The 14,062-nt window shown below is 52.9% G+C and overlaps 1 protein-coding gene across 18 annotated transcripts in view; it reads left to right on the plus strand.

Annotated features, from left to right (window-relative positions):
• Positions 1–14,062, plus strand: part of PCGF3 (polycomb group ring finger 3) — a 64,795-nt gene that overhangs the window by 45,689 nt on the left and 5,044 nt on the right. For all 18 annotated transcript variants that reach the window (XM_078001539.1, XM_078001537.1, XM_078001538.1 and 15 more), the window contains 2 exon segments: positions 9,802–9,939; positions 13,668–13,748. In XM_078001539.1, coding sequence (XP_077857665.1) covers positions 9,802–9,939; positions 13,668–13,748 — 219 coding nt within the window.

A 14,062-nucleotide genomic window follows, 5' to 3' on the forward strand; every position in this document is an offset into this window, starting at 1 on the left:
TGGAAGTCATCTGAGGGTTTGTTCCAGATTGTTTTTGGTAATTTTAAAATTTTATTTCTCACTAGTTTTATTCTAGGAATCGCTTCCTCATCTTACTGAAGTTTGGATGCGACATTACGGTTATTTAGACTTAGCCAGAGGTTGCGTGGGTTTTCTGAGTGTTTCTGGTGTCTTCCTGCTGTGTTTGGATTTGTGCTTTGCCACGTCCTCATGTCACTTCCGAGCCCAGCACAGTGGCCCCTAAACTCCTGCCAGTCACGGGCTCTATGTTGTCCCCCTCACACCAGTGACAGTCGTTTCTTCTCTTAACTCTTAAACCCTTCTCAGTCATTCGGATGACCTGATTAAATTATGTACTTTTCTTTTTTTTTTTTTTTTTTTTTTTTTTGTTGAGACAGAGTCTCGCTCTGTCGCCCGGGCTGGAGTACAGTGGCCGGATCTCAGCTCACTGCAAGCTCCGCCTCCCGGGTTTACGCCATTCTCCTGCCTCAGCCTCCCGTGTAGCTGGGACTACAGACGCCCGCCACCTCGCCCGGCTAATTTTTTGTATTTTTAGTAGAGACAGGGTTTCACCGTGTTAGCCAGGATGGTCTCGATCTCCTGACCTCGTGATCCGCCCGTCTCGGCCTCCCAAAGTGCTAGGATTACAGGCTTGAGCCACCGCGCCCGGCCAATGTACTTTTCATACTAAGCATTAAAAAAAAAAAAAAAAAAAAAACCACACAGATGAGGGAAGCACCCGCCACCCAGGCCCATGTCTCTGCTCCCAGCCTTGTGCCCTCCCCTGGTGGCCCCTCCGAAGGGCATGAGGGTGTGGATGCTGTGCCTGTACCTGGAGGCTCTGGCCCCTCCGACCCCTCCGGCCTCTGGCTGGGCTCCAGCTCTAGGTTGGTTCAGCAGCCAGCTTGGAGCAGCCGAGGCTCAGGGTGGCATCAGCCGGCCATGCTGGCTTCACAGGCAACCTCTTCTCCATCATCGAACGGGCGCAGGCCCCCTCACCCCCACCCACCGCTGGTGGGCACTCAGCCTCAAGGCACAGGCCTCCTGGGACCGGTGGCTCCTCCGAATCTTCCCGAGGGAGGCAAGTTTAGTCATCGCTGAGCAACGCAAAAGCCTGTCGGGTTTCTTTACTCACGACGTCTTCGAAACCAAAGTACTTGACGAGGCCGTTCTTTCTGTTTTACGAGGGGGGACGGGGATCCTCCTGGAAGACACTCCCCTGCACAGGTGAATGGTGCTTCCCACACTTGACCTTGGGAGTTCGGAAATGGGCGGAAGCCACCTCTTCCGCTGCCCTTGCTGTTCCCTCCTGAGGTCCCTGGTCGTTCCTTCTCCTCTCAGTTCTGCCTCCTGCAGTCCCTGCATCTGCCATCTTCTCTGTGTGACCCCATTCCTTTCACCGCCGGAAGCCTCAGGTGACTCATTTGCTTCACAGCTGTTCTTCGCTCTCATCTGTTTTTAAGTGTAAACCATCGGTCTGTTTAATTCCAGAACTCTGCTTTCTGGAGCCTGACTTCTTTGGGAGCAGCCGGCGGGTTTCCTGGATGTGTGGCCTGCAGCTGTTCTGCTCCTTCCCCCACAGCCACCGCTTCCAGAGCCTGGCTTTGCGTGGGCATCCTGAGGCCTCTGGAGACTGGGCAGCCAAGGGTGGGGTTTGTGGATAAGGAGTGAGGTGGGGGCCGGGCCTGCTGCCCTGAGCTGGGGTCCTGAGTGTCCACCAGGACTTGGGGGTGGGGTGTGGTGCAGTCTTGGGGGTACAGGGGCTCTACGTGGACTTCGACCCCTGTGCATGCAGCCTCCTACTCCGGTTCCAGGCCCCCGGGGTCTCCCCACCAGACTGAGGCTGGGCAGACAGGAGGGGCCGGCACGTGGCCGTGACCCCGTCAGCGCAACCCCAGAGATTCCCACCCCCTTCAGGCCTCTGTCCGATCCAGACGCTCAGCCCCCGCCCATCTTCGTTTTCAGAGCCTCGGGATTGCCAGTCTCCTCCTGGTGCCCGTCCGTCTGGGGCTCTTCTGAACATGTCCCTGATGAAACTCTTTTGTCTCACTTCAGTAGGCTTTGTCCTCTGTTGAACCACAAAGGTTTGTGTTTGAGATTAGCTCAGTCACCTGGATAGTGGGAGACAGATCCCAGCCCTCACTGGAGGCCCGTCTGGGCCCTGATGGCTCACACACCTGAGCTGCCAGGTGGCCCAGGAGAGGGCGTGGGCAGCTTCTCTCCCAGAGCTGAGAAGCCCCGGAGCAAATGGTAAGGAAATTAGAATAGAACTTTAAAGTTTTTTTTAATTTTCTGAGACAGGATCTCACTTTCTTGACTAGGCTGGAGTATAGTAGCACAATCTCAGCTCCCTGCAGCCTCGACCTCCTGGGCTCAAGCAATTCTCCCACCTCAGCCTCCCGAGTAGGAACCACAGGTTGAGCCACCGTACCCAGCCTAGAACTTAATGTTTAAGAAGACTCTTGGCCGGGCGCGGTGGCTCACGCCTGTAGTCCCAGCACTTTGGGAGGCCGAGGTGGATGGATCATGAGGTCAGGAGATCGAGACCATCCTGGCCAACACGGTGAAACCCCGTCTCTACTAAAAATACAAAAAATTAGCCGGGCGTGGTGGCGGGCACCTGTACTCGGAGGCTGAGGCAGGAAATGGCGTGAACCCGGGAGGCGGAGCTTGCAGCGAGCCGAGATTGTGCCACTGCACTTCAGCCTGGGCAACAGAGCGAGACTCCATCTCAAAAAAAAAAAAAAAAAAGAACACTCTGGGCCAGGCGTAGTGGCTTATGCCTGTAATCCCAGTACTTTGGGAGGCCAAGGCAGGCAGGTTGCCTAAGCTCAGGAGTTTGAGACCAGCCTGGGCAACAAGGTGAAACCCCATCTCTACTAAAATACAAAAAATTAGCCTGGGTGTGGTGATGGGCGCCTGTATTCCCAGCTACTCAGGAGGCTGAGGCAGTAGAATCGCTTGAACCTGAGAGGCAGAGGTTGCAGTGAGCTGAGTTCAAGGCACTGCACTCCAGCCTGGGCAACGAGAGTGAGACTCTGACCTCCTACAAACCCTACATTCAGCTTCCCTTGGAGCGAGCAGCTGCCCAGTGGACTTCAGGGGCCTTCTGGGTCCTGGGAGGAGTTGCGTCTGTCTTTGGTGGTCCTGGCACCCACAGACCCCAGTGGGGTTGCGGAGCTGGTGTGGTCTGTGCTCGTCTTCACTCGTACGGAGTTAGGAAACCTTTACTGGGCCTGTGACGTGGTGGGTGTGGTGTCCCAGCACCAGAAACAGGGGAAATGGCTCCTGTGCCCTGAACAGGCTGGGGGCCTGGTGTGGGGCCCCTCCCGCCCTCTAGAGGCTCCAGTGGCTCCTGTATGTGGAGTTGGAAATGTGGTTTGTTTTCACTCCTCTGAGTTCTGCCTTCCTGGCCCGCCAGCTCCTGTCCGCACCCTTGGGCTCCTGGGACTTCGCACCCGAGAGCCGGACCCCTGCTCCTGCTGCACGGCTGCTGGAAGTGGGCTCTGCCTGCAGGGACCTCACAGCCGGCGTGGTGAGGGTTGGCTGGTGGGGAGCAGAGAGCCCATGCATCCAAGCCAGACCCCCTGGACGTGGAAGGGGCAGAGGGTGGAAAGAGCGTCTCCTGGACTGCAGAGGTGAGGCAGGGGGCAGTGAGCTGGGAACTGGTGCCAAGCTGCCCCACGTGCCATGGGCAGTGAGTTCGGGGCAGAGTGAACGAGCCAAGGTTGGGGACCTTGGGGGCCCATGGTGAGAACTTGCTGTTTACCCAGAGGAGGGAGATGAGGCAGATGGAATGTGAGGTCAGGGTGTGCTGTGGGATGCAGCCGGGCGTGGCTTTATCCCCAGATAAAGCCAGCTGCTCTGCAGTGAGCGGCCTGCGTGGCCAGGATGGCCATGCGGAGACCAGGCAGGAGTCGGAGCCGGAGGCCCAGGCAGGTGGCAATGCGTGTGCAGCACTGGGTTGGGGCATATTTATTTATTTATTTATTTATTTATTTATTTTTTGAGACGGAGTCTTGCTCTGTCGCCCAGGCTGGAGTGCAGTGGCCGGATCTCGGCTCACTGCAAGCTCCGCCTCCCGGGTTCACGCCATTCTCCTGCCTCAGCCTCCCAAGTAGCTGGGACTACAGGCGCCCGCCACCTCGCCCGGCTAGTTTTTTGTATTTTTTAGTAGAGACGGGGTTTCACCGTGTTAGCCAGGATGGTCTTGATCTCCTGACCTCGTGATCCGCCGGTCTCGGCCTCCCAAAGTGCTGGGATTACAGGCTTGAGCCACCGCGCCCGGCCCAGTTGGGGCATATTTAAAAGGGAGGGAGCGGCCAGGCGCGGTGGCTCAAGCCTGTAATCCCAGCACTTTGGGAGGCTGAGGTGGGCAGATCTCAAGGTCAGGAGATCAAGATCATCCTGGCTAACACGGTGAAGCCCCGTCTCCACTAAAAATACAAAAAAAAAAAAAAATTAGCCGGGCAAGGTGGCGGGCGCCTGTAGTCCCAGCTACTCGGGAGGCTGAGGCAGGAGAATGGCGTGCACCCGGGAGGCGGAGCTTGCAGTGAGCCGAGATCGCGTCACTGTACTCCAGCCTGGGCGACAGAGCGAGACTCTGTCCCCCCTCCCCCCCAAAAAAAGGGAGGGAGCCTGTAGGACTCGCTGGTGACCCAGATGCAGATGCCAGATCTTGGGCTCTTTTTCATTTCCAGGTGGATAAGGAGCTCAGTGTTCTCAGGCAGGCCGATGGGTAGGCATAGAAAGCGACAGGTCCTTCTGTAGTGCCCTCTTTACAATCAAAGTTGCATTTCGAGCTGTGTAACGTAACCGCTTGATGGTGACTGCCGTGTACACACAGGGCCACGTGGTGTCGCGGAGCGCGCAGTGTGTGCACAGTGTGTGCGTGGCACGTGTTGGTACGCTGTGACGTTTTTACACTTAATTTCCCATCTGTTCTAACATTGGAGACTTTTAGGTGGTGACCGGCCCATCACTCTTCTAAGACATTGCACCTGTCCCCCTGGGCAGGTGTGTTCCACGGTATCTGTGTTATTTCTGATCAGTCTCCTGTGTGTGGGGTGTCCAGAGGCTCATCGCACGTCTCTGGGCTCCTCTGCGTGTGAGTTGCTTACTTGTTCTTTGCCCGTCTCTGTCCTGGGCAGCCTGACTTTTCCTCACGTGAGCTGCAGGGCTGCCTCTTCCCTCACCGCCCCGCGCTCACCGCAGCGATCGTCTTTCCTTCTGTGGCTGTTGGCTTTCTTCAACCTACCATCATCCACAGTTTTAAATTTGACATAATTAAATTTCTCGGTATTTTCTTTTGTGTCTTAAAAATGTTTCCCCATTCTAAGGTCATAAATACATTCTTCTACGTTGTCTTGTAACATATTTGAAAGGTTTGCTTTTCCCAGTTGGGTTGTAAGCCCCTACAGTTGACCTTGTGTGTAGAATGGACGGGTGGGTTCAACTTTGCCAGGTTTCCACACTGTCAGGTCCCCCCGGGCTCTCTGCTCTGTTCTGCTGGTCTCTTGTCTCCCATTGTGCCAAAACAACAAGGAACTTAAGTGAATTGCAATGATTTATTTTACCATTAAGCTGTGGTCTTCTGGGAGAGTAGGTCCCCCTCATTTTTCTTCTTCAGAATTGTCCTTTTTTTTTTTTTTTTTTTTTTTTGAGATGGAGTTTCATTCTTGTTGCCCAGGCTGGAGTGCAAGGCGCGATCTCGGCTCACCGCAACCTCTGCCTGCCGGATTCAAGCTATTCTCCTGTCTCAGACTTCCAGAGTAGCTGGGATTACAGGCGCACGCCACCACATCCGGCTAATTTTTTGTATTTTTAGAGACAGGGTTTCTCCGTGTTGATCAGGCTAGTCTTGAACTCCCAACCTCAGGTGATCCACCTGCCTTGGCCTCTCAAAATACGGGGATTACAGGCATGAGCCACCACACCCAGCCTTTGTTTTTTTTTGTTTTTTGGGGGGTTTTTTTGAGACGAAGTCTTACTCTATATTCCAGGATGGAGTGTGGGGGCGCAATCTCGGCTCACTGCAACCTCTGCCTCCCTGGTTCAAGTGAGTCTCCCACCTCCGCCTCCTGAGTAGCTGGGATTACAGGCACATGCCACTATGCCCGTCTAATTTTTGTATTTTTATTATGGATGGGATTTCACTATGTTGGCCCAGCTGGTCTCGAACTCCTGACCTCAAATGATCCAGCCGCCTCAGCCTCCCGAGGTGCTGGGATTACAGGTGTGAGCCACTGCACCCGGCTCTTTTCTAAACTCTAGAGTTGAACATTCCTTTACTTTCCAGCTGCATAATTTGGTTCTTATTAAAATAATTTTTAAATTTTCATTTTTTTTTTTTTACCAGCTTTCTAAATTGTGTTAAATGCACATAAAATATGCCATTTTAACCATTTTCAGGTGTGTGGTTCAGTGGCCTTGGGTACAAACCCAATGTTGTACAGCCGCCACCACCATCATCTCCAGAGCCTTTTTATCTTCCCAAACTGAAGCTCTGCCCCCATTAAACACTCACTCCCCACCCCACTCCCCCAGCAGGGTCAGATTGCAGAAGGGCCTGATGGGGGGTTCTGAGGTGATGGAAACCATCCCAGACTGCCATGGCGATCATCGAGAAAGTCTGTGAATGTATGGAAGATTATTGCATCATATACATAAAAGAGGTGTGTAAACTGTGCCATAATAAAGCCTAAAAATTAGAAGTGTGCTTGTAACTTAAAGTGTATTTAAATAGGTAATACATTGGTTTAGTCCTAAGATTAATATTATAGAAAAGGTTTAATTTTGTTCTCATCTGTGTCACTGTCTGTAGTGACCTATAGAGAACCACTGTGTGATTATCTCCTGTATGTATGCAAATCTGAGCAAATGTAAACATTTTCTTGTTTTCCTTCCACAATCCCCCCCCACCCCTGACCCCGCCCCCGCCTGTATGTGTCTGCGTTTTCCCTCAGGTGCATGCAGGCCGGCATTCATCAGTGCAGCCCCTTCCTGCTGCCCTGTGGGCCCCACACACTGCAGACCCTGCTGCCTCAGACTTGTGTGTGCGTGCCTGGCGCGCCTGTTCCCTGAGCCTGAGACAGCGGCTGCCTGTTGAGGGCAGGGCACGTCCGCTGCTTACAGAGACGTGAAGCCCACCACGGCCATTCTGTCGGCGCGCTTTTGTCACCAGCTGTGTCCCGTATAGAAATGTTTCTTGTCTTTAGGGGGCTTCTTCCTCATTAAGCTCTGTTTCTTAAAGTCTGCTTGACTAATACTAATCTAGCTATGCCAGCTTTCTGTTGGTTAATACTTGTGTGGTATTTCTGTTCTTAAAGTGTCTTAAATGTGACACTGTTTACAACATAGAGTTAGGTTTTTTTAAAAATCAGAAACTTTTGGCCTGGCGCGGTGGCTCACGCCTGTAATCCCAGTACTTTGGGAGGCCGAGACGGGCGGATCACGAGGTCAGGAGATCGAGACCATCCTGGCTAACACTGTGAAACTCCGTCTCTACTAAAAAAAAATACAAAAAACTAGCCGGGCGAGGTGGCGGGCGCCTGTAGTCCCAGCTACTCGGGAGGCTGAGGCAGGAGAATGGCGTGAACCCAGGAGGCGGAGCTTGCAGTGAGCCAAGATCGCGCCACTGCATTCCAGCCTGGGCGACAGAGCGAGACTCCGTCTCAAAAAAAAAAAAAAAAAAAAAAAATCAGGAAATTGTTTAGCTGGCACATTACCTTACACATTCCACGATTTTTCCATGGAGGATCTGAGTTGGTTCCTGCTTTATTTTTTTATTTTGCTCTTTTCGTCAGTTTTTTCCTATGCTTTCTTCCTCCCTGTTGTCAAGTGAATTACTAACTTTAATCTCTTTCTTTCTTCCCCTAGTTTGCAAGGTATAAGCTCTACTTCTGTTTTACTAGTGGTTACAAAATGTTTAAACTATTTATATTTTTAAAAGTCCAAAGTGGGCTGGGCATGGTGGCTCACACCTGTAATCCCAGCACTTTGGGAAGCCGAGGCGGGCAGATCACGAGGTCAGGAGATCGAGACCATCCTGGCCAACATGGTGAAACCCCGTCTCTACTAAAATAGAAAAAATTAGCCGGGCGTGGTGGCAGGCACCTGTAGTCCCAGCTATGGGAGGCTGAGGCAGGAGAATCGCTTGAACCCAGGAGGCAGAGGTTGCAGTGAGCTGAGATCGAGTCACTGCACTCCAGCCTGGCGACAGAGGGAGACTCTGTCTAAAAAAAAAAAAGTCCAAAGTTACTGTAAGTCTGTGCCCCTCCCCGCACAAGCACCTCTACCGCCGCTCTCACTGGGCACGCCCTTTCTCCCGCTTCTCACTTCTTCCGCCAAACTCCAGGTCTCTCTCCCCTCGCTGCCCCTCTCCCGAGTTCTTCCTCTCCCGAGTTCTTCTGCCTCCGGACTCCGGGTCTTTCTCCCCGCGCGGCTCCTCTCCTGTGTTCTTCTCCCTCCGAACTCTAGGTCTTTCTCCCCGTGCTGCCCCTCTCCTGTGATGCTTGCAGGCAGCCCCTCACTCCATCCTCACCCTACAGCAAGGATCTCTCTCTTGCTCTTTGCACGGAATCCACTTCTCTTCTTAGTGGCTCTTGCGGGGGCCTGTAATGGGCTGTGCTCAGTCACTGCACCATGTCGGGGTGTGTATTTCTTTTTATTTCTTTTATTTTGGATTATTTTGCTTCCTGAAACTGAGAATCTGACCTTCACTGTTGTAGGAAATCCTTAGTCACTGTTTCTTAACACTTCCTTTCCTTTCTGTTCTTTTCTCTGGGGCTCCCATCTTCCCCCTTTCTCTTAGCCTTCCTTTTATTGTTTTAATTGGTGTGTTTGTCTCTACTCCTTATGGGTAACTTCCTCCAGTGATTTTTTTTTTTTAGGATATCAGTCTCTCCTCAGCTGAGATGAATCTGTGGTTCAGCCATCCACTGAGATGTTAGTTTCTGTCAGTGTTTTTATTTTTAGAAATTGTGTCTGATTACCTTCAACACCTGCCTGTCTGTACCCCTGGTGTCCTCCCTTTTGTATCTTTTGTAATTTTAGACATACATATTTCAGTTAACCCCCTGGTCATCCTTCCACTGCATTTTTAGGGCCTAACTGTGCCGTTTGTTGTGGCTCCACCTCTAGAAGTGTTTGCCGTGAGCATCGCCCTTCCTTGTCAGGCATATCTTGGGGGCCGAGCAGCCAGGCCCTCGGGTGAAGACTCGTCCTGAGCCTGGTCCTGGGCAGATTCCTTTTCGCACCCACTGGGACCCTGTGGCTGCTGGGACTCCACAATCCCCTTCAGTCACTTTTTATCCTGCGGGTCTCCTGCCAAGCTGCTGGTCACCTGGAAGGCAGCTGTGACCTTCCACCTGAGGCTCTGCTCAAGCCTTCTCCCTGCTGTCTTCCTGCAGTCGTTGCTGTCTCCCTGAGTGCTTTCGCAGACACAGAGCCACCCACTCTTCTTTGCCCCGTGTTTGTCCAGACAGACTTAGCTGGAGACCAAGAACTCAGTGCCTGCGATGGATAAATAACTCTGGAATTAACTCTCAAATATTATGTTAATAACACACAGAATTAACGGGGTGAGGTGATAGTTCACAAAATGGCAAGCAGATGATAAACAGGTTTTCAGATAAGGTATGTAAGATTATTTTTCTGCACTGTTGAAGTCAAAGCAGATGTCTGATCTTAAAAAGGTCAGCAGTCCTAGATTGAGGAATTAGTGAAATATGTCTAAGGAAGCCTCCAGAACCGTCCGGGGGAGCCTGTCTGCTGTGTTCTCACCAGCGTCCTTTCCTGCAGGTGAGCATCTGCCTGGAGTGTAACAGCAGCAAACTGCGGGGACTGAAGCGGAAGTGGATCCGCTGCTCCGCCCAGGCGACCGTCTTGCATCTAAAGAAGTTCATCGCCAAAAAACTCAACCTTTCGTCCTTTAACGAGGTAACAGTTGATCCCCAAGTAGAAACCATAACAAGTCCTCTCTTATTTGTAAAAGTGACACTTCTAAGATTCTTTGCTTAGTTTCGTTTTGTTTTTAACAACTTTGGAGATTTTAATCAGAAAAAAATCAGTTTTCCCTGCTCCACCAGGGAGCAGGATAGGAGGATGCCCAGAGACAGGGAACGTGGAACGCCACTGTGAGTGGAAGAGAGAACTAGGGCGGGGATGATGAGATTGTTTTAAAATAGGGTAAAGGTTTTCCTCGCAACGAGAAATTCTGTGCTTTAATTTCACAAGGGGAGACATGGGCGGATGGAGAGCGGGAGGACCTTTCCAGGCTGTGGTGCGTAAGGAGATGAAGGAATACTGGCGTGAGGTGGCCTTGGCAGCGGGTGCATCACGAACATGCCAGTGTGGGTCCCTGTGAGCCCCCAAGGCGGTGACACCATGGAGATGCAGGCGCCAGCAGGGTCCAGCTCTTCGTGGAGAGAGAAGGCACTGGTGGCTGTGGGCAGGAGCATGGGTCTGAGGTGTCGTTTTTGAAAATTGCTCAGGCTGTGCAGAAACGGACACAGGAGAGGCCAGCACCAGGAGTCGCAGAAGAGGAGGACTGTGGTGGGGGCAGTCAGGGTGGAGAAGTGGACAGACTTGAGATGCTCTCTGGAGCAGCAGTGGGCTCAGCGGTGGGCCCCAGAAGATAAGCCATGTCCTCACCCCCAGAGCCTACAAATGGGACCTTATTTGGAAAAAGATCTTTGTAGATATAATTGAGTGAAGGATTTTGAGATGAAATAATCCTGGAATGTATGGGTGGAGCCTAAATCCCATGACAAGTGAGGCAGAGGAAGACTCAAGATGGGACAGGAGGCCCTGGTGAGGACAGAGCAGAGGACGGATTGGAGGCTGGAGGGAGGCAGCCTTGAGGCGAGCCAGGGAGTGCCTGGGCCACCAGCAGCTGGAAGCCAGGGCAGGCTCCCCTGCTGTGGTCCAAAGGCATCCCCCAGATTCATATGTTGGAAATTCCATCCCCAGCGGGGCAGTGCTGGGAGTTAGGGCCTGGGGGAGGCACTCAGACCGAGGGCCCTGCCCCATGCACAGATCGACGCTGCTGTGAAAGGACTGGCCAGCATGGGTTCTCCCTCTTCTTTCCCAACGTGCGGACCCAGCAGAAGGCCTTCACAAGTGGCAACGTGGTGACCTTGAATGCCGCAGCTCCCAGAACTGTGCTGAAGTTCTGGGTTATGAAGAACTGGGTTCTTCATAAATCACCCAGTGTGTGGCGTGCTGTGGCAGCAACACGGAATGGACTGTGCTTCTCCCTGGCAGCCTGCAGAGGGAGCGTGACTCTTATGGACTCTGGAACTGAGTACATTTCTATTGTTTGAAGCCACCACGCTCATTGTGCTAATTTCCGTGGTAGCCGTGGGAGACTAATTCAGAGAAAGCCACAATAAGTTGCTGATGTATTTGGGTGGCGATGCAGAGAAAAGGAAGGGGTCAGGAATGACTGCAGGCCTGCGGCTGCTCAGTTGGCGGAGGGGGGGGCGGTGTGGCGTCTCGGAACAGGCGTAGCTGCTGTGGTGACACAGAGCAGAGGCTGTGTCAGATCATGGGGGGCTAGTGCCAGCCTTGAGTGTCCCACATGTTGGCAGGGGATACAGACAGCACACTGGGGTTGGGGAGACTCAGTGAGCACGGGCTGCCTAGAGCCCATGGAGAAAAGTCAGGACATTGCAGGAAGGGAGAGGAGGAAATGGGGAAAGTCTTTTTGCTAAGTTTCAGTTGTTTTGTTTGCTTTTCTGTGTAGCGAAACAGAAAAGATGGATGGTAGCTGGGGACGGAGCAGGCCGAGGAAGTCCTTGGATTTTCATGTGGAGGTGGAGCGGGAAGCCACGGGGGCAGTGGGGCTGCAGGGGGTGGGGAAGGGGTCGGCCATTTCCCAGCACAGGGCTGGTTCCTCCAGGGAAGAGTGTGAGGTTTTCGCTGTTGCTGCGGTGACCGTGCCTCTCAGCCCCGCAACCCAGCCACTCAGACAGATGGGGCTGCTTCACGTCTTCCCCAGAAAGGAATCTGAAGAACTGTCTACATCATCAGGGAAATGCAAGTAAAACCACGTGGCACCACACGCACCTCGTAGAACTGCCATAATCCCAAGCACTGACAACACACTCCGGAGATGCGGGGAACGCAGATTCATTCCTGTGGGAAGCGGAACCTGCAACCCCTGTGGAGAGCAGCTTGGCAGCTGCTGACAACACAAAACACACTCTTGGCAAACCATCCAGCAGCCATACCCCCTGTTGTTTAAACGAAATCTCCTGCCCCCACAAAAAACTGCACCCGGATATTGTTAGCAGCTTTCTTCATAATTACCAAAACTTGGAAGCGACCAAGATGGCCTTCAGTAGATGAGTGGGTAAATAAACTGTTGTGCGTCCATACTGGAATATTATCCACCACTGAAAAGAAACGAGCAGTCAGGCCAGGAGCAGGCATGGGGGAGAAAAATCAAGTGTCTGTTACTAAGTAGAGAAGCGCCTCTGAAAAGGCTGCAGGCTGTGTGACTCCAGCTTTGCGGCACGGCGCACTGGAAAAGGCAGAACCATCTGGAGGCTACAGGGGCTTGGGGAGGGTGGTAGGAGTGGACAGGCACAGGGCTCCTGGGCAGCAATGCTGCTGTATGTGCACCTGTGGCTTTGCCACTAGGGCAACCTGACATCAGCTCTGGACTCTAGAGGTGACGTCAATGCAGGTTCCTGGGTGGTGACTAATGTGCTACCATGCAGGGTGTTGGTTGGGGGGTGGCCAAGGGGGACGGGAACTCCCTGTACCTTCCTCTCAATTTTGCTGTGAACCTTAAATTGTTGTTTAAAAAGTCTGTTTAATTTTTTTAAAAGACTGGGGAGCCCAGTGCCTTTTTGCACTGTGGTGAGAGGGAGGGACAGCCTGGACCCAAGGTAAGGCTTGTGGGGAGAGGTGCCCCTGGAGGCTGCAGCCGTGGGAGGGGGCTGGTGTGGACCAGGCCTGGGTAGTATGGGGAGGGAAACACATCAGCCCTGTGGGCCTCTCAGGTGCTTGTGCCACCTGGGGAACCAGGGTACCCGATTCCGGAGCTGTCTGGGCTGCTCATGGGGCTGCAAACCACCTCTTCCCATTTCTCAGTACAGCAGGTTTGGTAGATGGGGTGTGATGGGGCCTGGGCGTCAAGAGAAAAAGGGTACAGGGCAGCTGCAGGCCAGGTGGGGGTGGAATGGGAACCCACAACCGCAAGGAGCTAGTCCCTGCGCCTGCACCCCCTGCAGAAATGTCATCCCCCTAACTGGCACAGGCCTGCTCTGTCATAGCTTGTATGTTGCACTGGATTTCCATTTAGGTGTGAAGTAGGGACAAAGGAATACATGAACCACACCCTGTCTCTAGGCTGTGAGGTAAGGATGGAGGAATACGTGAACCACATCCCGTCTCTAGGCTGTGAGGTAGGAGCAGAGGAATACGTGAGTCACATCCCGTCTCTAGGCTGTGAGGTAGGAATGAAGGAATACGTGAACCACACCCCCTGTCTAGGCTGTGAGGTAGGGATGGAGGAATACGTGAACCACCACCACCGTCTCTAGCCACATTCTTGCATGATTGGGGAAGGGCTGCAGATTTCACACCAGCATCGAGGTGGCCATGTCAGCATGGATTGAGCACCTCCCCGCTTCTAATCAAACCTGCTTCTCCCCCAGCTGGACATTTTATGCAACGAGGAGATCCTGGGCAAGGACCACACGCTCAAGTTCGTTGTTGTCACGAGGTGGAGATTCAAGGTGAGACGCGTGATTTGATTTTCAGAGTCTGCTCTGAATGGCAGTGACTTTGCTGTGCATCTCTTTTTTTTTTTTTTTTTTTTTTTTGTTTTTGAGACAGAACCTTGCTCTGTCGCCCAGGCTGGAGTGCTGTGGCACGATCTCGTTTCACTGCAAGCTCCGCCTCCCGGGTTCACGCCATTCTCCTGCCTCAGCCTCCCCAGTAGCTGGGACTACAGGTGCCTGCCACTGCACCTGGCTAATTTTGTGTATTTTTTAGTAGAGATGGGGTTTCACCATGGTCTCGATCTCCTGACCTCGTGATCCGCCTGCCT

The sequence above is a fragment of the Macaca mulatta genome, chromosome 5, assembly GCF_049350105.2.
Source record: "Macaca mulatta isolate MMU2019108-1 chromosome 5, T2T-MMU8v2.0, whole genome shotgun sequence".
NCBI classification, from domain to species: domain Eukaryota; kingdom Metazoa; phylum Chordata; class Mammalia; order Primates; family Cercopithecidae; genus Macaca; species Macaca mulatta.